Raw genomic sequence first — 24,582 nt, forward strand, 5'->3', positions numbered from 1 at the left:
CATAAATCTATACTAAAAACTTGAGGAACTCTAAAGTCACATATAGGATGGCTCTCTAGGCTATTACTTCGCAACAGAGTTTGGAGAACAGTGGATAACGAGAAGAATGACTAATATTTATTTCACAAAATGATACTGGCTATGTAAAGACCATCAATTAGTGAATGGCTAAAAAACTGTGGAATATAAATGTAATGAAATATTACTGCACTGTAAAAAATGATGACTACGAAAAATTCAGAGAAACACAGAAAGACTTTTAATAACTGCTGTACAGTATAGCAAAGGAACCAGGAAAGTAGTAAACATAATGACTAAAATAAGTAGGAAAAAAGTGAAAGCCAAAAAACAAAACAGAATGCTATCTAATAATAATGACAAGGTCTGTCCCTGAAGGAGAGATGAAAAAAGCCCCTCTACTGAAGAGGTGAGGGCTACAGGAACAGAATATTTCCAATATCCTCATAATCACTGTATTAATTAATTTGGGTAAAAGTAATTTATTTTCTTTCTTTTTTGGTTATAAGGGATGATTTGCTACATGTGGTAGAGGAAAGAGATATTTAGGAAATGAAAGTAATATGAAAATAAAAGATATCAATAAAATTTGGAATTTTTAAAAGATAGGACATCTAAACAGAAGTAATATATCATTCAACAAAACTAAACTCACATCAAAATACTCTTACATAAGAAATTAAGATTCACAGAATCATTGAATCTCAAGAAGTACAAAAGGCATAAGAAACCATCAACTTCAACCCACATCTGAACCACAACAAAAAAAAAATCTCTACAACACAGAACAAGCGGTCATCCAGCCTTTGCTTTAGACTTCCAATGAGAAGGAAGCCAGTATTTATCAAGGCAGGCCAGGTCACTTTGGAAAAGTGTTTTCGTCTTAAGTTTTTCCTTCAATCAAGTCTAAATTTGCCTCTTTGCAACTCCTAGCTCTTCCTCCTAGCTTGGCCACATAGGGGCAAGCAGCCCAAGCCCAAAATCTCTGCACTACACTCACTACAACTCTGGAAATATTGGTAGAGAGCCATCATGTACCTGATCCTGGTCTTTTCTTTTCCAAGCCAAACACCCTCAGCTCTTCTGAGCAATCCTCACAGGAGGGAATCTCCAACCCCTTTTAAAATCCTGTCTTCCACTGTGTGGATATTCTCTGGCTTCTCAATGGCCTTGCTGAAATGTGGAAGTCAGAACTAAGCACAATACATTAGCGATGTTCTCACCAGAGCAGAATCCATCAGGTCATATGAATGTCCATGCAGAATAATGCCCGTGACAACCTGAGCTTTTTGTGCCTACTTCACCACGGAGCTGACTCACACTAAGCCAACAGCCCACTCACTGGCTCAGTTGTTCTTGGATGAACAGATGTCGAGCCTCCACCTTCTTGTATTCGTGAAGTTCATTTCTGGTTCATTTATCCATGTGAACTTTCACTGTACTAGCTTTTTCTCAATATTCTTTCTGGTTCCTCATTCTGGGATCCAAGGTGTTCACCATCTTTCCCAGATTTGTGCCATGTGCAAATCTGATCAGCACGGCAGTAAGCCTTCATCTAAGCATGTCACTGATAAAAACACGCCAAGCCCAAGAGCCTGAGACACTGCACTAGCCAATCAATCAACAAGCATTTACTAGGTGCTTACTATGTGTCGAGCACCGAGCTGAACACTGGGGATGTCAAGAAAGACACACGTAGTCTTTGCCCACGAGGAGCTCCCAGCCTAATGGAAGAGAAAACATGTAAACAACAATGTACAAACAAGATATACACAGGATAAACTGGAAATCGTCCCGGAGGGAAGGCACCAGCATTTAGAAAGGAAAAGGAAAGGCCTCTTATGATACGTGAGTTTTGAACTGCATTCTGGAAGAAGGGAGGGAAGCCAGGAGAGAGAGGTGACAGGGAGAACATTTGAGGCTAAGGGGGAGTCAGAGAGAAGACTGAGAGCTGGAAGAAAGAATATGGCTTGTGAGGAAGAGCAAGGGAGCCAGTGCTGCTGAGTCATCTAGAAAGATCAAGTATAAGAAGGACTGAAAGGTAGGAAGCAGGCAAGTTGTGAAGGGTTTTAAAGGCCAAACAGAAGCTTTTATACTTGTTCCTAGAAGTAACTGCAATCACTGGAGCCTACTGAATGGGGAATGGCTGCTTTGGCCACTGAGTGGAGATTAATCATATAAAACTCACTGGAAGATTTAGAGACATAACTTATTTCTCTATCAATGAGGCATAAAACATGGAGACATGCTCACCAAAGAAGTCTGCCAATGGAGACTCTGCTATGCCATGTCTAAATGGAGGAGGAGCTTCCTGTAAGTGACGTTATCCCAAAGCTCCCATCTATGACGACACTGTGCTGGCTGCATCGAACCCTACAATGCTGCCTGGCCTCCCCCCCACACTTAAGATCCACAGTCATTCCTCATGATGGAAAATGCCATCCACATCCAGAAAGAGAACCATGGAGTCTGGATGCAGATTGAAGCAGACTCTGTGCTCTCTGTCTCATGGTTCCTCCCACTGGTTCTAATTCTTCTTTATAACATGACTCACGTGAAAATGTTTAATATAAATGTATATGTCGAGCCTATATCAGACAGCACACTTTCTTGGGGGAAAGGGCTGGGGCGGGAGGGAGAGAAAACTTAGAACTCAAAATCTTATGGAAGTAAAAGTTGAAAATTAAAAAGAAATTAATTTTTAAAAAATAAAATAAGGTCCAGAGTCATTCAAAAAAGATCAGCCCTTAATATGGAAATATGTTTTATATGACTTCACAGGTATACAGGGAATCATATTGCTTGTCTTCTCAATGGGTGGGAAAGGGGCTAGAGAGAATCTGGAAATCAAATAACTCAGAATTTTAAAAATGAATGTTTTTTAAAAAAAAGACTAGCCTGGTACTAACCACAGAAAAAAGCAAGTTCATATAGCCTGATTATGGCTTGCAGCTAGAATGGAAGCCCATCTATTTGTCCTTCAAAATAGCTTGGTCAAGCATTTCAGATGGACATGGAGTTGGAGTTGACCTTATTGGATTCTTGGAATGATTCCGTGCTGCTTTCTGCTGCCAAAACCATCAATTAACACCAGGAATACTACATGTATGCAAACCATGAAGATACTGTGGTCTCAGAGGCACCAAAATTCTAAATGACTAGAAGAAGGGCATTTGAAAAAACACATGGTAGTGTCGGGATGACCTGGATCAAATCCGGGCTCAGATACTCAGCACCACACCCAGAAATAATAACTGGCTGTGTAACCTTGAGCAAGTTACTTAACCCCAATTGCTTAAAAAAAAAAAAAAACACACACGGTAGATATACTGCAGGGCGGCTAGGTGGCGCCACAGTGCACAGAGTACTGGGCTTGGAATGAGGAAGGCTCTCCTCATGAGCCACTGCCACCCTGGGCAAGTCACTTAACCTTGTCTGCCTTAATTCCTCATTTGTAAAATGAGCTGCAGCAAACCACTCCAGCATCTTTGCCAAGAAAACCACAAACAGGGTCACCAAGTGTCAGACATGGCTAATGACTGGACAACCACAGAAATGAGCAGAATCAGGAAAACATCATACATTTAAGTAACAGCTACACTGTGTGATGATCAGCTATGAAGGACTCAGCTCCTCTCAGCAGCACAATGATCCAAGACAAGTACAAAGGACTCAGGAAGGAAAATGCCATCCACATCCAGATGAAGAACTGATGGACACTGAATGTAGATCGAAGCATACTTTTGTCACTTGCACTTTGTTTTTTTGATGTTTTTTTCCCTTTTGGTCTGTTTTTTCTTTTATAACTGTGACTAATATGGAAATACGTTTTAATGACTACACATATATAACCTATATCAAATTGCTTACCATTTTAAGGAAGAGGGGAGAGAGGGAGGGAGAAAAATTTGGAACTCAAAATCTTATAAAAATGAATAGTAAAAATTGTCTTTTTTTTGCCTTGATTGGCACTGCCCCTTTCCCAATACAACTGGGATAAATTAAATACTACTTCAAAAAAAGTAATTAATCCTATGTATTTTTTTCAGAAGATTATTAGTCGAAAATACAGTCACTTACTTCCGTCTGGATTTGGTGCCGAGAGGATGATGCTGTGATTTTTTTTTACTTCTTCAACAATCTGTGCTATTTTGGATATATTATTTCTAATCTCTTCAACCTGGAAAAAGAGAGGCTGGTAAATTAAAATTTACTATACATTTTTACATGTAGTATTTCAAAAAATAAAATTTCAAGTTAACCTGAGAAATAAAAGGCCCCTTTCTCACTTTCCTTATTGATATTCTTTGATTTAAAAGGACAAGAGAAATGTCAGTGCATTTTCTTTTTCTCTTCTGGCTGAGGCAACATCAGTGACCAGCCCAAACTATTTAAGGCATTTCACAATTTGGGATGAAATATGACTTATAGTGAAGGATCAGATAACAATAATAACAGCTAACTCTTCTAGAGCTCACACTATGTGCTAAGCACTTTACAACAAACCCTGGAAGGAAAGTGTATTATTCCTACTTTACAGATGGGGAAAGCACAGCAAATAGCCATTAAGTGACATGTCCAGAGTCATATAGCTACCGTGTTTCCCCGATCATAAGACACTGTCTTATTAAATTTTTTGGGAAAAAAACACCAGAGGGCTTATTTTCAGGGGAGGGCTTATGTTGTACTGCCTCAGCTCTCCTCCGCAACACTGCTCTCAATGGCACCAGCAAGCAAATCACTGGGGAAGAACAGGATGACGCGCTCACTGCTGCAGCTCTGATTGGATGCAGCTCAGAGCGCGGTGTGCGTTTCACGGGGGGGGGAGACGGTGCATACAGAGGGTACCGTAATGTAGCGTGTAGCGCAGGGGATCACCTTCACTACAGTAGCAATCTCAATAGGGCTTATTTTTGGGGGAGGGCTTATTTTTGAGGAATCTTACACAGTAAGGGGAGGGCTTATTTTTGGGATAGGTCTTATTATCGGGGAAACACGGTAGTTAAGTATCGAAGCCCAAACTGGAACTCAAGTCTTCCTGACTCCAAGCTCAAGGAGTCACCTAGCTGCCCATATATAGTATTACTGACCATCATAGTTCAAGGAGGAAATCAGTCATTTCAATCAAATATATTAGGCAGCACAACCATCAGTACTGAGAAGTGAATTAAGAGTACATATTTACTAAAAATTCCCCCAAATTAGTCTCAGTGTTTCCATACATAATTTATTCTTTATCAAGTTTGAGCCAAATGTATTGAGGACAGTCAATCATGATCTGACTGATGAACTGAGAAAGCACTATTAATTTTCATATCACCCACTTCATAGGAATCACTTAAATAAATCATTCACATTAACATTCGTGTCGCATGGTTTCCAGTCTGGCACCATGTCATGAGACGGCTTGTCTAGTCAGTGTTTTTGCTTAGTAGCTTCCTCTATTTAAAAGAGGGATCAGTTTCACTTCCAAAACTCATGTGATGGAGAATATTCAAACATGCAGTTCTGCTTATTTTCAATGACAGTAATTTCCTACACCAAAGTCCTACTTCTATGCCTTAGCTGTGTTCTTGAAGGTTATATCTGCAGAAAGGAGGCGATGACCAGGGCCAACAAAGCGAAGATGCTTTGGGTGTAAGTCTAGTTAATAAGCAATGGCCTTGTCCTCTGAAGATCAGCTAAATTCAGAAAGACTATCACTAGAAATCTGGTGTCTAGATGATGGACAGTTCATATGCCAGAGGAACTCAAGAAGATCATTTCCTAAGGTCACAGTATCATATATTTAACTGGAAAGGAGCCACCATGAGGATCAAATCCAAGACCCATTTTATGCATGAGAAAACAGGCCCAGGGAAATGATGTGAGTTGTCTAAGGTCACAGGATTCAGGACTGAGAGCCAATGAGGACTGCAGGAGTCATCCACATTTTACACTGGAAGAAACTGAGGCCCACAGAGCCAGGATTTGAACCCTGGTCCTCAGATTCCAAATCAAACGCTCTTCCCACTGCCCCATGCTATCTCTCTACCACCGCCACTGTGGGGAAGTAAAACCAAGGAGGATCTGTCAAATGGGTCACTGTCACTTTTTTAAAAACCCCCAAGTGGCTTGGGTGCTGAGCTTCCCTCTATGTGCCTCTCTCCAGGCTGGTTTCTAGACAGGAGACAGCCATTCTATCCCAGAGCCAGTTCTGAAAGCCTTTTGAGGTTATTAGCTGCTCCAACAGTTTGCACTCCACTGGAATAACCTCCAAGAACCCAAAGTTAAGAAGAGACTACAAGGTCAGCAAGAAAGGACTCTGATATCCATTGGAGGAGAAAGCACTCAAGTGGATGAAATCACAGATCTTTAGGCCTTGATGGTATTTCTAATTTCATATATAGTTTGTGGCATTCTATACTCCTTCATTTATTAATAGTGCACACTAGGGGCGGCCAGGTAGCACAGCGAGTAAGACCACCGGCTCCAGTGCTGGGATGACCTGGAGATCGAATCCCGGGCTCAGACACTCAGCACCCACCCAGAAACACCTGGACGTGTAACCTTGAGCAAGTTACTTAATCCCAATTGCTTAGGGGTGGCCAGGTAGCTCAGCGAGTAAGAGCACTGACTCCAGTGTCGGGATGACCTGGATCAAATCCGGGCTCAGATACTCAGCACCACACCCAGAAATAACTGGCTGTGTAACCTTGAGCAAGTTACTTAACCTCGATTGCTTAAAAAAAAAAATAGTGCACACTAATTTTATTATTCATATAAAAACAAAGTAAATACATATACTTTCCAAAAATTTACCATTAAAAAAAAAGTTTACATAAAAGCAACGATAGTTTCAAGGTATTTCATGTACAAGCTCATGCTAACTCAACAACTCACACCCAAAAGAAAATGCAATTGTAAGCTTGCATCAGAGGAAATATTAACAAAATTTTCTATTAACTCTGCCTGTACCATCATATGCAGCAATAACTAGGTGCAGACCTAAGGATTACATATCAACATCCTCAGAGTGACTGCAGTGCAACCATATGCCATTAACTCACATTCATTATTAACAAAAGACAGACTCTTAGCCATTCCTGTTACAAATTATATTCACTAAAACTGAATTTCTTTCAAATCACAACTTTCTCTTCTGCAGTGTGCTATACTATTTTTAAAACCTAAATGGCATTATCGTAAAATGGACATCTACCATAATAAATATCTCTTCTACATTAATCTCAGTGATGATTTTTTTAAGAGCAGTCAATTTAGTTCACAATCAAATTAGAATAAGAGTTCACTTTATAAAGCTAGTTACTGTTAAACTAACAATTTCATAATCTAGTGATAATCTGATCATATTTTTGTATCCTTCACACTGATGGCAAAGATCTATTCCCAAAAAAGACTCCAAGTGAACAGCATTCAATGAACTAATGCATCTTCTCAATGAAATATAACAGCAAAGCTTAATGATGTATGAGGTTCTTCTTTTCAAGAAATGTATTTCAAAACAAACAACTGGGGCCAATCACTTAGATTCACAGACAATAGGAACAAAGCCCAACATACTAATGACACCTGTGATAGTAATGGCAATTAAAGATTCCCCTGTATTGGCTTGGTTTTCAAATTGATTGTGTTAAAACCCAGAGCTTGTTAATCCCACCTGTGGGATGGACTTGTTGATGTGAAAAGAAAGTCCTGAACTGGGAGGAGCTGGTGACGTAGATTTGGAGACACGAGAGAGGCGGAAGACCTTTTTTGGAAGCAGCACCCACGTGGAAGCAGGGAGAGAGACTAAGAGAATTGCTGGTGGTCGCTTTGAATTGCCCTGGACTTTTGAGAACTGCCCCCTGAGCTGCCAAGGACTGAGGAGACATGGCTGTTTTGCTGGTACTTTGTCTGTCTGTTTTGATGTTGTTTTGCCAGATTTGTCCACTGGTGAAAGACAGTCCTGTTGAAGAAGTCCTGGAACCTGGCTGTTCGCTAAGAAGCCCTGAGACTGTCCTGCAGACAGTGAATACTGTCCACTGGTGAAGGACAGTGCTGTTGTTGCAGGGGTCTGGGAACCTTTCTGTTGGTTCAGAAGCCCTGAAGAAGGATTTTCTGGTTGTATGTTTACAGAAATCCTGGGAGAGGGTTTTGCTAATGTTTTCAGGGGTTCTAGGACTGTTCTACAGACAGAGGATGAATTGATGAAGAGACTGGCAATGTATCTTGTGGCCTTGCTGAGCCTTGTCTCCCCAGGAATTAGTTCCCAGGAATTGCTGAGAACTTGCCTCGTGTCAAGATGAAGAAAAGACCTTCATTTGGGTATTAAGTGCCATGTTTAAAATTGATGTAACTCTGGGGTAGATTCAATTGTGATCCAGGGGTGGGGAACTTTTGACCTTATGTTTGGAAACTAATCTCCATTTGAGAAGAGGGGCTTTGTGGTGGACTAAATTAAGGTATAGCCTAGGGGTGGAGAAGTATTTAGAACAGAGACTTTGTAATTGATTGAATGATTGGAAGGTCCTGGGGTGGGGTAGTACTTGGAGATTATTTAATCTCGCTTAGTAAATGCTGTATTTGGAATGATGTCATGTTTTGACCTTCTCTGTTCTTGGTTTGTCACTGAATAAAATGGAGAGCACCTATGCTGGTATTCTGAACCTTGGGAAGTTGCCTTTCCTTGGCATTACATTACACACCTTACAAAGGAGATACAAGAAACTCACTATTAGATTACTAATAGGTAGCAATAAAGCAGTAAAAGAAAGCAGTGCATTGTGGAAGCTGAGTGCAAAAGTGAAATCAGGAAATCAAATACTTTCTAGTCCACTTTAATTTCAAACTAAGTCATCCTTATTTTGATACCTTTAAATTCTTAATTTAATTTCCTGCTCTCATTATGCAAAAATAGGAACTACAGGGTTGAAATGAAATGATACTAGAAACAATATGTAATTAAGTTCACATATATCAGGAAATGCGCGTATTGTGGAAGATTGGTACCTCTGGTGTTAATAATGAATATCTATGAATACAATAATGGGAGTAACCATAATTCAATGTATTCCAATATAGTATGATTCTTTCAAAAAAGAAGTCTGATTAGTCCTTCATATATGATTAAAACTAAATAAAGCTTCCAGAAAAATGGAAAATCAAGTTGACATACCTCTCCTTGATATTTGATGAAGCTAAATTATCTGCTTAAAGGTTTAATTTAAAAAGATGGAAACTGTATGTCTGATCAAATATTACTTAGGTTGAGTGATGTAAAAACAGTAAAATCCACATTTTCTCCCCATATTAACTATTACTATTTCTGATTACAGTTTTCATTCAAACACAAACTTGTCAAAATCCTATATTCTCCACACCTGAGAACTGCACACTTACAAAAACTGGCCTATATGAACATGTTCCCAAGCTGTCTGTTCCTTTAAGCATCTTACCTGGTGGAAGAAATCATCCATGAAATGGTCCTTCTCAACGACAACAGTGGTTTCTCCATCTTCACTACTCTTACACTGAAAGGGGGGAAAGTATTTAAAAGGTCAGACACATACTAGGAAACGCATCAGCTCAGGGAACAAAACTACAATTTGTTAAAGTACTTTGCTTATGTACTTTATTAGAACCTCAAAATGTAACCAACTGACAACTACTTAGAGAGGAAGCAGGTATAGTGGATAGAATACTGGTCGGGAGTCAGGAAGCCCTGAGATCAAATCTACCTTCAGATACTTCCAAGCTGAGTAATCTTAGGCAAATTACTTCTACAGGCCTCAGTTTCCTCATCTGTAAAATAAGAGTTCTTACTATTTCAAGGTTCCTACTACTTCAACCTCTCATAATTTAATTTTGTAGCCCTTTGATCTCCACATTACAGCTGGTTGGGGGAAGGGGACATGGAGGGGCAAGAAATTCAAATGAACTGTATCAGCTGAACAGTTTTGAAGCATGAATTTTATCTATAGACACCAGCTCCTATTTGTTTGTTTTTTGTCATCAGGTGTCCAAAATAAATATAACTCTGTATCCTCTTCTCTCTAGAGTATCAATAATGACACATATTATCAGCTAACTTTTCTATAAAACACTGAGTTTTTTTTTTAACCCACTTTCTCAAACAGCAACTAAAACTGAGCAAATTTTTCTTAAGTATTACTTCTCATCGCTCTAAAAGCTAGATTTATGCCTCTGGTGACAAACAACAAAACCAAACTATGAGGAAGCAAAATTAAAGGAATAATGATGAATTTCTGGGTGTGGACTAGAAACAGACTTTTAACACTGGTGTTTTAAAGGAATGTGGGGCAACTTTTCATTACAACCAACACTTATTTATTAAATTCTTACTGAATACAAAATACTGTGCTAAATGTGGGGGAATACAAAAACAAAAATAAGATCCTCAGAACCCATTCTCTTTCCTTCCAAACACTCTCATCTTCTTACCTACCTTCCCTAATACAGCCAAGGGCACCACCATCCTCCCAGGCCCTCAGGCACCCAACCCAGGAGCCATCCTGGACTCCTCACTGTCTCTCACCCCCCCCACCCCCATTCAAGTTATCAAGGTCTATTGATTTCACCTTTGTCACATGTCTTGAATACATTCCCTCGTTTCCTGAAAACAACCCCCCCCCACCCCTTCCATGCCCTCAGCACCTCACACCTGGCCTACTGCAATAGCTGCTGGTGGGTCTGCCTGCCTCAAGCCTCCTGCCCACTCTAATCCATCCTCCATTCAGCCACCAAAGGGACTGTCCTAAAATACAGGTCTGACCATATCATCTTCCTACTCAATAAACTCCTGTGGGCTCCTTACTACCTCCAGGGCAAATATAGAATGTCCTGTTTGGCATTCAAAATCCTTCACAATCTAGCCGCCCCTTCCAGTCTTCTGACACCTCACTCCCTGAAACATTCTCTTTGATCCAATGACACTGGCCTCCCAGCTGTTCCATGAACAGGAGCTTCCATCTCTCAGCTCTGGGCATTTTCTCCAGATGTCTCCCATGGCTGAAATGCATTCCCTCCTCAACCCCATCTACTGACTCCTGTTGTTTCCTTCAAGATCTAAGATCCCACCTTCTACGTGATGCAGCCTCTCCCAACCTTTCTTACTTCTTGTGCCTTAGCTCTCTTAATTATTTCCTATTTATCCTGTATACAGCTTGCTTTGAAAAAATCTGCTTGCATGGTGTCTCCTCCATTAGATTATAAACTCCTTGGGGGCAGGAACTGTCTTTTGCTCCTTTTGTATCCCCAGCACTTAACATGGTGCCTGGCACACAGGAAGAATATAACAAATATTTAATGACTGATTGACTGAAGTCTTGGCCTATAAGAAATCAGAGAATTTTAAAGTTGGAGAGACTTCAGAGGTTACTAAGTCCAACCCAAAGTGAAATTCTTGTTCCCCTCTAAACCAAAGTTGGGGTAGTAGTCATCCAGCCTTTACTGGAAGACTTCAAGTGAGGAAGAATTCATTTACACTTGACCTGGGATAACAATCTGATCATTCAATTCAATTCAACAAGAACCTATCAACTTCGGAGGAGGGCAATGGGGATGGGGCAGAAGAGGCTTCCTGTGAGGATGTCACACTAGCTTAGCGCTAAAAAAAAGCCAGGGAATGTGTGAGGCAAAGGAAAGGGAGGAGGGTGTTCTAGGCATGGAGACCAGCCTGTGTGGAGGTCCCAAACTCAGGGCTGGAGTGTTGTTTCTGGGGCACAACAAAAAGGCCAGCATGGCTAGACCTTAAGACTAGTGAAGGAGAGCAACGTGCTCTAAGCCTGGAAAGGCAGGAGCACAGTGCTAAAGACAGATAGGAGTGTCCATAACTGCTATCCACCATCGTCTGGCATGCTCTCCCCCTCTGAAGTTCCTCTATTAAAGTCTCCCACCCATTTCCAATTACAGTAGCTGTTGGGTACCAGTGGTCAGGGCACCTTCCTTCCTTTCTCCAGGAGTTCATCACCTGGCCCACCATGTTCTTCTTCTGCAATTCCTGTCCTTATCCTAGAAGACTCCAACATTCAGGTCAGTGATCCTTTAAGCTCCCTGACTTCCCCAACCTCCCCAAATCTACTTTGCTGCCATTGTTTTTATTTCCCCAGGGCAGTTGTGCCCAGGATCACACAGCTAAGTGTCAAGCGTCTGACGTCATATTTGAACTAAGGTGCTACTGACTCCAGGGCTGATGCTCTCCCCTGTGCCACCTAGTTACCCCTTTGACCTACTCTTCCACCTCAGCCCCTTACAGGGATGGTCGCACACTCTACACCACTATTACCCACACACGTTTCTTTTCCTCCAACAAAAATTCTGATATTCCTCTGTTCTAGCTCTTCTCCCTCATCATGACCTCTAATGTTTCCATCAATCAGTACTTTCTCAGTACATTACCCCAGCTCTGACCTCATCTCAAGCCTACACTGTCCTCTACTATCAAATCCTTTACCCCCTCACCTTATACCAACTTCAACCCTAGATGACTCCCACCACCCACCTCTACTGCTCCTACTCCTTCCAAACCCTCTTCTCTTCCAAACCTCTCTATTTCAGTCCTTAAGGACCATGCCTTAAACCTAAATCACTCTGGCTCTCAGGAATGAGCCAACCCAAGTCCCAGCCCAAGCCTCACTGGGTCTCTGTTTGGGCCCTGAGGTCTCAGAGTGAATGTAAATAGCAATTGTTTCTGACCCCTCCCAAATTGATTGTTTTTAACCAGGTAAAAGAGGTCATTCTTTGCCTCCTTTCTTACCTACCCTGTTTCTCCCATAAGAAGACCTATCCCGAAAATAAGCCCTCCCCTTACTGTGTAAGATTCCTCTAAAATAAGCCCTTCCCCGAAAATAAGCCCTATTGAAATTGCCACTGTAGTGAAGGTGATCCCCTGCGCTACACGCTACATTAGGATACCCTCTGTATGTACCGTCCCCCCCCCCGCCCCGTGAAACGCACACCACGCTCCAAGCTGCATCCAATCAGAGCTGCAGCAGTGAGCGCATCATCCTGTTCTTCCCCAGTGATTTGCTTATTGAATAAAGGTACATTTTTTTGTTCACATTTACCTGTTTATTAAAATTGCTGTCAATGTTCATTAAAATAAGCCCTCCCCTGAAAATAAGCCCTCTGGTGTTTTTCTGTCCAAAACAATAATAAGACAGTGTCTTATTATCGGGGAAACATGGGTAGTCATTAATCACAGAGTGGGCACTGCCTCAGTCAAACTGAGACCTGGGAAAGACCTTGGTTTAAGAAGGTCAAAGTCTCCCACTGCACTGGGGTCATTTCCTGTCATCCTGATTTGGATCACTGGACCCAGATGGCTTCAGAGGAGAAAGTGAGGCTGGTGACTTTGCACAGCCCTCCCTCACATAAGTCAAAGTCAATTACAAGTCATGATATCACCTTCCTAATGTCATGGCCATCTTGGAGGATGAAGGACAAACCACATTTCAGTCACGAACAGCTTCCAGGCTCCTAGGTTTTGTAGCCTCATCAACTTCTCATTCTCCCTCCATCTTATTTGATTATCCATCAGTTGCCAAATCTTGTTCTTTTTCTATCTCTACAATTTCTTTTGCATCTAACCTCCTGATCTCCACTCAACGTCACCATATTAATGAAGGACCTCATCTAATGAAGGGTCTCATCTAGATTAGAATCAGTTTCACTTCCTCAAGTATGGTACCACTCTTGTATATCTCATACAAAGCTGCCACAAAAAAAATGTTTTTCTTAAACACAGATCTGATCATGTCACTCCCCTACTCAATCAACTCCAGTGGCTCCCTATTGCCTCCAGGCTCAAATGTAAATTCCCTCTCTTCACTCTTTGAAGCCTCTTCACAAACTAGCCTCACCCTATCTTTCTGTCCTCATTTAAACACTCTCCTTCCCATACTCTTTGAAGTCCCAGCTCCATGGATCTTGTCTCTGTCACACACAGTCCTCTATCTGAGTGCCTCTGAGGCTTTGTACTGGCCAGTCCTCGCTTCCCATCTCCACCAGAGAACTGTTCTCTTTATTTCAGGCACATTTCCAGCACCACTTACCCAGGAAAGGTTTTCCAGATTCTCCCAACTGCTAGGTCCTGCCTCTCTATCTACTTTGTTTTAAGAGACCATCTTATCCAGCCTCCTCATTTACAGAAAAGGAAACTGGAGCCCAGAAAGGTGAAGTGTTTTACCCAATTTCTCACAGGCAGAAGAGACAAAAGCAGCAGCTAATCCTGTATTCTCACCTTCCAAAGTCCCTGTTATTTTGACCGTACAGCTCTACTGGCTGACAAGAAAAGTTAAAAGTCAAACTGAATTTTTATTTACTAGGAGGCAAAAGAGAGTTACTAGAGTATATTAAGAAAGAAGGGTCCCACAGTTAGATCTATACTTTAGGAATATCAATTTGTCAGCTGTTTGGAAGATTAGAAACATCCAAAGCAGCCACTGATGAGGTCAACTGAAGAACGGGATAGCAAGGATACAATTATAGCAACAAGATAGAGGAAAAATAAGGTGTTAAGCAGAAGTTGCTATCTATTGCAATCCTTCCACTCCCACTAATAGTACCTGTATATCCCATTCTGCTGCCACATGACAAAAAAATATCCAATGGGGGAAACAATAAAATTGGATAACAGAAAAGGAAGCAACTGGAAAAGAGATGGTATAGGGAATGTTCCCTGAGACAGACTAGAGAAGCTGGCTGGCTTGAGGCTAATCCTGTGAAAGCTTAAGTGGTGATGTGTTCTAAACTTTCCACCATTACCTCTAGTAGTCTGAAAGACAAGGAATCTAGAATGACTTTGGCTGGTCTCAATCAAGAGTGCACTATGCGGTGCCCCATTCACTGATTAATTTAAGGAAACTGGGTAAAATATGGAAGTAACCTTTGATTTCACCATCAACTATACAAAAGGTATGTGAAGAAAGAACTGCTGCATCCATCCTAGCCCCAACTTGAGCGAAATCATTTTGACCACGTTTCAAAGACTAATTATCTTCCCATTGTTTTCAAACTCTACTTTTTATCCTAATGAAACCATACTTAATTACTGAACCATACTTAACAAACTTGTCTGAGCAAATTAGCTCAATGACTTAAAGGAAAATCTAAAGGAATTAGGGTGCTTTAGCTGTATGGGGGTGGGGGGCTGGGAAGAGTGCACCTTCTGTCTTTAAACAGATGAAGGCTGTTTATACCAATAGTGAATGACTGTTCCAGAACAGCTTTTTCATCAGGATGATGAAACCCTAGTATGGGAAACTATTTGAATCTCTCCCTTATTTGTACAAGTCATTTTCTTCCTATTAGACAGTAAGCTCCCTGATAGAAATGGTTGCTCTTCATGTTTTTATTAGCACTGAGCACCCTGAGAATACAGAGGAAGAGGTAAGAACTGTTCGGTGAGCTGAAGTAAAATGGCATGGGTTCTTTCCCTCTATGACAATGTTCAAGAAGAGACTAAATAATTCCATGTACTGAACTGTTTCAATGCCTAAAAGCAGGGCCTAGAACAAGAAACCACTGGAAGGCTGACTGGAACTTTCTGAGTCTATATACTAGGATGACACTATTTACCCACTAGAACTTGAAGGAACATCCACTTGGATGGGGATGTTACACTGATCCATTATCATTTTCTTATCTGATCCCCCTGTTTCTGTTCTGAGGTATATGATTTGGGTTAAGGGATATACCTATGGAAGGGTCTGGATGTTCGGGTTGTTTTGTATTAGGAAATAGGGGGGGGGGATTCCCATTGTGTAAAACAAACTACCCAAACACCATTTTAGGAAGGACCCCACCCATGCTTCACCTCACATACTTATACTCTCTCTCCAGACTTCTCTCCTCCTCTTCACCTGCCACCTTGTCCCTTCCCATTCCCCCTGAAACCTCTACCCTTAGTACTGCTTTCATGATTGGTGGCTTCCTCACCCAAGACCATCATTTTAGAAAGGACCCTAGCTACGCCTTTTCTCACTTAGTCCTAGACACACCAACACTCATACTCTCTCCCTCTTTTTTCTCCATTCTTTCCCTCTCCTCCTCCTCCTCCTCCTCTCTCTCTTTCCTCTCTCTCTCTTTCCTCTCTCTCTCTCTCTCTGTCTCTTTCCTCTCTCTCTCTTTCCCTATCTCTCTCTCTCTTTCCTCTGTCTCTCTCTCTCTCTCCCTCTCCCTCTCTCTCCCTACCTCCTTCTTCATCTGTTGTCTTCTCCTATTACAATGTAAAGGGTGAAGACTGTCAGAAGGTTGGAAGCTGTCTTGTTTTATTTGTATCCCCAACAATTAACATGCCATCTGACACAAAATGCTCAATAAATACTTCATCTATCTATACTACGAATGAACCCTAACCATACTAACTTGTTGAACTAAATGGTTAATACAAGTTTCCTTTTAGTTTTTATATCACATATATGATATAGTGTGATCAACAGATTAGGAGTCATAAGAACTGAGTTCTATCACCAGCAACACTATCACTATAGTAGTTATCTGTTACTAGATAGTTCACTTAACATTTTAGAACCCTGGTATCCCCATCTGTCAGATGAGACTAACCCCCCCCCCCACCTAATAAGATAGTTGTAAAAATGAAAAAAATTAAGATAATTTAAATGAAAGCACTTAGTAAGCTATAAAGCATTTTGCAAATAATAGATGTGCCAACAACACAAGTAGCTTAAAAAAAACTACAATGATCTAAAGGCTATTTCTCCTTGGGCCTTTCAATGATGTCCCCCTTTCTGGTGAGGACATCCCAATCACACTAGTCAGCTAGGGCCACAACCCTGGAGCCATCCTTGACTCTTCCCATTCCCTCGACAATATCCAATCTCACGGAATCTGCAGCCACATCATCCATAACCTCCATCCCCTTCTCTCTACCTATACAGAAAAGCCCTTATTCAGGCTCCCACCACCTCCACACAAGCACTTTGGCTTTGGTGCCCTGACTCCAGTCTCTGTCCTCTCCAATCCAGCCTCCATCCAACTGCCAAACACATCTTCCTAAGGCACAGATATGACTGTGTCACTCCCCTATTCAAGATGCTTCAGTAGCTCCCTCTCGCCCCAAGAATAAACCATATCTAGGTCCACACTACCATTCCAGGTTGACTGAACATGACTCCTCTTGGTGCATTCTATATTCCGCCAAACTGGCCTCCTTGCATCCCTTATCCCTTCTCAGAACTTCTGCACAAGGCATCCAATGTGCCTGGAACAAACTCCACTCCTCTGAATTCCTAGATTCCTTCAAGGTTCTTCTTAACTGTCACCTCCTGAACGAGGCATATCCTGATCCCCAGTCCCCACCCCAGCGGCCACTGTCTTCCTCCCACTCCCACTAACAGTACTTGTATATCCCACCTATGAGCAGCTGGAACATCTAGGGACATGCTGCTCCCTTTGCCTCTAGTAGACTGTAAGCTCCCAGAGAAGCCAGGCAGGCAGCTGCATTTTTTTCTCTATATTCCAAGAGCCTAGTAAAATACCTGGTACCTTTTTTTGTCTATAAGACTTTATTGATGTAAGCAATTTCCTTTGATGAAGGCCCCTCTACCAAGGCAGATGAGCAGCTATTCTGTAAGTTACAGTCTTGGAAAGTTGCCTGGAATACTGAGAGGTTAAGTACTTGCCCAGGGTCATGCAGATGGGACCTGAACCCAGTCTTCCCTGACTCTGAAGGCAGCCTCAATCCAGTAGCGCTGCCTTCCTACCTCCTTAATAAACATGAGTGTACAGCACATTAGAGTGCAGAAGATGCAGGTTCTGGCCCAAATTCTAGCCTTATATTTGTGAACAAGGTCAAGTATGTCACTGTGACTTAATGTTATCAGAGTGGTATAGGAGAAAGCCCTCCCTAGACCAGAGCTTCACATCTGAGCAAGGCTGCTAATAAAGTGAATCAAGAGGATTCAGAGGGAAACAAGCAGTTAAGGGAAGGACTAGAGGCCTGTCATATAAGGCTCAGCTGAAGGAACTCGGGACATTTAACCTAGAGGAACGAAGATATAGGGGGCACTCAAAGCATGGGATGGGCCCTGGAGTTAAGGACCTGAGTTCAAATTTACTTGCCATGTACTACTTGTGTCACCTCAGGCAAGGCATTCATTCTGAATTCTCTCATCTGTAAAATGAGAAGAATACACTATTCACACCAATAAGTACGAGAAAGGGACTCTGTACTTGTCTCCCATGCCCACAATCCTCTTCCTCATCCCCATCTCCTGGCTTCCCCAGCTCCCTCCAAGTTCTAGTCAAAATCCCACCTGCTGTGAAAGCCTCCCCAACCTTCTCTCTGGTGATGATCACCAGTCTATCCTGCCCATAAGCTTGTTTGGACACAGTTGTTTCCATGTTGCTTCCCTCACTAGACTATGCATTCCTTGAGAGGAAAGACTGTCTTTTGTATCCCTAGGGCTCAGCACAGTACTTGGCACATAGGAAGCATGTAATAAATGTTTTTTCAATGGTTATTATAGTCCACTCTTCCCAAACCAAATAAAACTGTACATAAATTAAGTAAAATAAAGAATTGTTGATTCTATTCCAAATAAGCTCATTCTGGGGCTTCACTTTCCCTATCCTGGAATACTCCTCTTCTGACAATTCTATTGGCTTTTGGGGTTCAGGGCAAATTCAGACTATTCCAGAAAGCCTTCCCTGTCTATTCCAGTCCACGCTGACATCTCCTTTCATGGGATTTCTGGGGTACTCACCACACAGGCCGCTCCTTTCTGCCCTTGCTAGACTAGGCAGCATACAACAGTCACCGTTTCACACGTGTGTATTTTGTCCCCGCCAGCTTCCCATAGGGCAGGGATTGTGACTTTTGTAACTTTTCCATGTTCTCATTGCTTGCTACAATGCTCTACACCTGCTTTGGGAATGAATGTATCCTCTTCTCATATTTGAAATTTGTATCATTACTTCAGGATTCCTCCACCAAAGCCCTACTTTAAAGCTTCATCACAGCATGGGGGGGATCCTTAGTTCTCTGAAGCTATGCCAGCTGGGCAGAGGTTTTACAAAGCCCATAGCAGCTTAAGAAGGCTCATCAATGGCAGACTCCCCAGTGGATGCTTCCCTTTATTTTGTTACAAGTCCTGAAACCATTTGTTAAAGCAGCTCTGCATAGGTAGAAGGCCTGCCCACTTCAATGAAATTTCAGATTTTTTGGAATATTCTAGAAGTATTTCATGATAAATCAACAAGTGACTAAATCTCAGATAAAGAGTTACTGTTTCTCCAGTTGTAGTAAATGAAAAACCAAGGGAAGAAGTCAATCACTCAATAAGTGTTGATAATTTACTTATTATGTACCAGATACTATGCTAGGTATTGGAAATGATGATTATGAAGAAAAAGAAAAGGAAGAAAAAAAGAGGAAGAAAGGACTAGGCCTAGAGTAAAGATGTGAATATGAATCCTGGACTCTTATTAGCTGTATGACCAGAGTCAAGCTATATATTTATGTGTGTGTGTGTGTGTGTGTACACACACACACACACACACACGAATGAAGTGGAGCAGCAGGGTGGTGCAGTGGCGAGAGAGCTGGGCCTGAAGTCAGGAAGATCATCTTCCTGAGCTGGAATCCGGCCTCTGGTACCTATTAGCTGTGTGACCCTGGCCAAGTCCCTTAACCCTATCTACCTCAGCTTCCTCATCTGTAAAATGACTTGGAAAATGAAAAAGCAAACCATTCCAATATCCTTGCCAAGAAAACTCCAAATGGGGTCATGAAGAGTCGGATACAACTAACAGAACACAACAATATATAAAGGGCTTTATAAATCTTAAAGTGAGATATAAATGTTGTTGTCATTATTACTGAATTCTATAAAGGATAAACATGTACAAACACAAGTAGATAAATCATATATGAATCAATTAAAAAGCATTTCTTAAATGCTCAGGCTGAAGGGAGGCCAGGTGGTGCAGTGAATAGAGCATCGGCCCTGGAGTCAGGAGGACCTGAGTTCAAATCCAGCCTCAGACACAACACAAAACTAGCTGTGTGACCCCAATTCACTTAACCCCAATTGCCCTATCTTCCCCCCCTCCAAAAAAAAAAATTAAATGTTCAGGCTGTTCCAGACACTGTGCCAAGTGTGAGACATAAAAATACAAAAAATAAGGCAGCCCAAATCTTTAAGGAGCTCATATTCTAATATTCTCATAGGGAACAACATCACACAGAGGAAGTGGCAACCAGAGAGGAGAATTGTGGCCTGGGAAGTCCCAGAGATGGTGAATGATCCCAGAGATGGTAACCAACTACAATGTCTCCAGCAGTAATGGTAGTGTTGAATCACACAAACAGAGTGGGAAAGCTGGGTAGAAAGAGCATTTGTTTGGGGGTGACAAGGCATGAAAGTGGCCGAAGAGCAGCATGAGGGATCTGGGTCTGCCTGGATGAGCTAAAGCCGGATGGAGGTCAAGGCACAGTGGCCACATGCAGTGAAGATGGCCAACAAATCCATAAACACAATGTAATTTTCAGGGAGGAAGGAGGAATCAGGAAAGATGTGATGGATAATGTGAAGAAACTAGTAAGTCTAAGAGGCAGAATGAGGAGTGGCTCCATTCCAGACATGAGTGACAGCCTGTACAAAAGCCTGGAGACCGTAGATAGGAGTGTTGTTTCTGAGGAACAGGACGTTCTGGCAGTATGACTGGAAAGAGAGGAACGTATAATAAGCCTGGCAAAGGCTGAAGCCAGATAATGGGTAAAAGAAGTCTGTATTTGACCCTGGAGGTACCAGGGAGCCACTGGAATGTGTTGAGTAGTGGAGTGATGTGGTCAAGAAGGCCACTTTATGGACTGGGAAAGGAAGTGGCTTAGGCAGGAAGATCAGCTACCAGCTGACCACAGGTGTACAGGCTCTGAGAGGCAAATAAGGGACTGAATCTGGGGGGTGACCAAGGGAGGGAAAGAGACCAATGTGAGGGACACTGTCGAGGCAGAACCAACAAAACGTGGCACCTGAATGGCTATATGGGGTGAGGAAGACGGAGGGCTGAGGAGCAACTCAGAAGTTCTGAATGTGGCTGTCTAGGAGAGTAATCATTGCAGTAGAAACAGGAATGTGTGGAAGAGGAAGTCGGGCCATCTGCTGAACCCTCCAGCCTCCATGTCTCCAGTCTCCCCTACTTGAGGTCTTTGGGAGCAGAAAATGTCTAGAAGGCTTACTGCTACCTATAGCCCAGAACACACTGGAACAATATCTGCTTAACTAATACTTTTCCATTCCATTCTATTCACATCAAACCCAAACCCTCTAAAAAAACACTTTAGTGATAAGGGAGTGGAGCTCAAGAGAGATACCAGGACTGGATATATAGAGAATAATAATAGTAACAATAATAACTGCTTATATTGTGTATCAAGGTTTGCAAAGTGCTTTACATATGTTATTTCATTTGATCTTCACAACAACCCTCTGTGGTAGGTGCTATTATTATCCCCATTTTACGGATGAGGAAACTGAGCGAAGAGCTTACTTGACTTATCCAGGGTCACAGATTAACAAGTGTCTGAGGCAGTAAGCACCACCTAGCTGACTCAGATCCCTTTAGGCATCACCTGCAAAGAGCCACTAAGCCTGTGAGAGATGATGACATAGCTAACAGTAACCCAGGGGATACTTCCACCTTAACACAGATGTCCCTGACTGCTGCTAGCCTCCAAACTGGAATGCCACAGACTGTGCCTGCCCCAGTTTGGTCCCTGGGGTCATGCCTTCTCTTCTTCACTGTAACCATTCCCTCCCAGCCCTCAGACCTTTCTGTAGATCTACCATCCACACCAGTCCTCCAGGGCACAAATATTCTCCTTCTCCCCACTGGAACTATCCGTCTCTCTTTCTCTCTCTCTGAGAACTGTAATCAAATCACCACTACCATTTTCTCGTGAAAGCTTATGTTAACAGACTGCACTATTGCCCAGCTTCCTGTATTTATGACCTGTGACTTCCCATACCATAATTCCATTTCCTGGCTACTGTTCCCTTGCATGTGTTGTCTTCCCCAACAGAATGAAAGTTCTTTGAAGGCTGACCTACAATCAAAGGTCAGCAAAGAAAGGCCTGGGCAACCTAAGAATAGTTTTCACATTTTTAAATAAAGTTTTGTTATTTTTAAAAATATAAAAACTATTCTTCATAGTTAACAACCCTAGTTCACGGGCCCTATAAAAACAGACAGTTTGGAGATGCCCTGGTCTAGATTTTTTGTATTTATATCCCCAGTGCTTAACACAAGTAAATGAGGACACAGTCAATTCCAGCTCTGTGGCACAGTGGAAAGAGCCCTGGACTCGGAGTCAAAAGGACCTAAATCTAAATTTACCCACAGATGGTTACTGGCTATGTGACCCTAGGCACATAACCACTTAACCGCTTTTCCTCATCTATAAAATGGGGATGGCACCTACCTCCCAAGGTTGATGTGAGGATCATAAATCATTTGGCAGAGTTCCTAGCACATAGTAAGCACTAAATAAGGGTTTGGGAAGGCTAGATGGTTCAGTGGATACAGTGCTGGACCTGGAGTCAAGAAGACCCGAGTTAAAATGTGGCCTCAGACACTTACGTGCTGTGTGACCCTGGGCAAGTCCCTTAACTCTGTTAGTCTTAATCCATTACAGAAGGAAATGGCAAACTAGTCCAATATCTTTACCAAGAAAAACCCCATGGACTGTATGGTCCAAAAGGTCATGAACAATAACAAAGTACCTACTACTGTCAAACATTGCACTAAATGCTGGGAATACAAAAAAAGACAAAAAAGACAGTGCCTGCCCCGAAGAAGCCCCGAGCCCAAAAGAGATAACAAATCAACAAGCTAACAAATACATACAATCAAGCTGCGATTATTCAGTTGTTCATGATCCATCTGGGGCTTTCTTGGCAGAGATGCTGGACCGGTTTTCCATTTCCTTCTTCAGTTCATTTTACAGATGAGAAAACTGAGGCAAACAGGGTGAAGTGACTTGCCCAGGGTCACATAGCTGGTGTTTAAAGGTCAGATCTGAACACAGGAAGAGGAATCTATCTGCCTCCAGGCTCAGTACTCTATCCACTCTGTCACTCAGCTGCCCACAAACAAGCTATACACAAGATAAAATTGAAATAACTGACAAAGGGAAGACACTAGAATTGGGGGGGGGGGGCAGAGACTTGCCTTTAGTCATAGAGCTAAAAGCTGAGCCACGATTCAAAATCCTAATTCTAGTGGGGTTGGTTTTTTTTTTCATTAAATCATATTGCTGCCAAGATACATATATATTAATTTATCAAAATTAGAGAGAAAAAAGGAGTCCCTGCTTCCCAATTAGTCAAGGGTTATTTTGTTGTCTATTATTAAATCGCAAGTCTAAATACATTTTTCCAATGCTTTCTCTTTTTTCCTTTCATTAAATTCTTTGGAAAATTTTATGAGTATGATGTATAAAACAACCCCTAAGTTTCCTAAGAATTAAAAACAAGTATTATACACAGAGAGTAATGGAGAAGTACATAGTGGGTGTGAGCAGGCTGCCACATATAACCAGAAGAGAAATACCAAAGAATAGGGCATCAAAGATCCACTGCCTAAGGATAAAATAAGGATTGCATAAGAATAAGAAAGGCTGGCCAATCATGTTGTAAGAGCAAGGGGGGAGAGATGGAGGTCTATCAGGCTCCACTGGACCCCAGTACTACCAGGACATCAAGACAAAGTAAAGAAGAACATTCACACAGTAAACCCCCAGTAGTGACCTTTAAGGAACGGGCTGTGATCTTTGATGCTAAAAAGTCCTTTAAGTGACAAAGATCCATATAAGTATTGGACATGCAAACATTATAGTTTTTTTTAAAGAACTATAAAAATACTGTAAAAACTTAAAAGATTTTATTGATTTTAGAACATTCCCCAGGAGGTTGGGGGGAGGGTTGAACCAAGACGGCAAAGTAAAAGCAAGAACTTGGCTGAGCTCCAGCTCCAACTACCTCTAATACCTGTAAAATATAACTAAAGAAATTTTAGAGCTACAGAACCCACAAAGTGACAGAAAGAAACAAATCTGCGGAAGGCAGCCTGGCAGGCCGACAGGAAGGGTCTATAGCACCACACTGGGAGCTGAGCACAGTCGGTCCAGACCCAGGATGGTCCTGACCAGTGGCACAGACCAGCCAGAGCAGATTTCAGGAGAGTGAATCACCAGCTGCTGTGGCAGTTTCCAGACTTATCAACCCATAAATGCCAAAGATAAAGTAAAAAGTCAGTAGGGAACTCTGTTGGAACTGGGTGGAGAAGAGCACAGTCTGGCCCCTGCCACTGGGGCGAGAGGTGGTGGAGGGGGGTGGTGGCAGCTGCAGCTGCTGCCATGTGGCCACCTCTGAAGTTACTGAAGATCCAGGGGGACCAAGAAACCATTCAGAGAGTAATCGATCTTGCTTTGATCTGCTTGGATCTGGGTCGCTGTCTTGGATGGTGGTCCTGGGGTGTGTGGCCAGTGTGCCAGAGCTTGTGGTGGTTGTAGAGAGGGCGCCCTCCCCAGGCCTCTGA

General features: G+C 42.1%; 1 protein-coding gene across 2 annotated transcripts in view; it reads right to left on the reverse strand.

Annotated features, from left to right (window-relative positions):
• LOC138158297 (syntaxin-2) overlaps nt 1-24,582 on the reverse strand; it is a 51,574-nt gene that overhangs the window by 20,020 nt on the left and 6,972 nt on the right. For both annotated transcript variants that reach the window (XM_069084497.1, XM_069084527.1), the window contains exons 2-3: nt 9,456-9,530; nt 4,099-4,198 (exon numbers count right to left, since the gene is read on the reverse strand). In XM_069084497.1, coding sequence (XP_068940598.1) covers nt 4,099-4,198; nt 9,456-9,530 — 175 coding nt within the window. The remainder of the gene's footprint in view (nt 1-4,098; nt 4,199-9,455; nt 9,531-24,582) is intronic.

Source organism: Petaurus breviceps, unplaced genomic scaffold (assembly GCF_028583685.1).
Source record: "Petaurus breviceps papuanus isolate PSGF00001 unplaced genomic scaffold, PetGlider_PUasm1.0 101, whole genome shotgun sequence".
Lineage (NCBI taxonomy): Eukaryota > Metazoa > Chordata > Mammalia > Diprotodontia > Petauridae > Petaurus > Petaurus breviceps.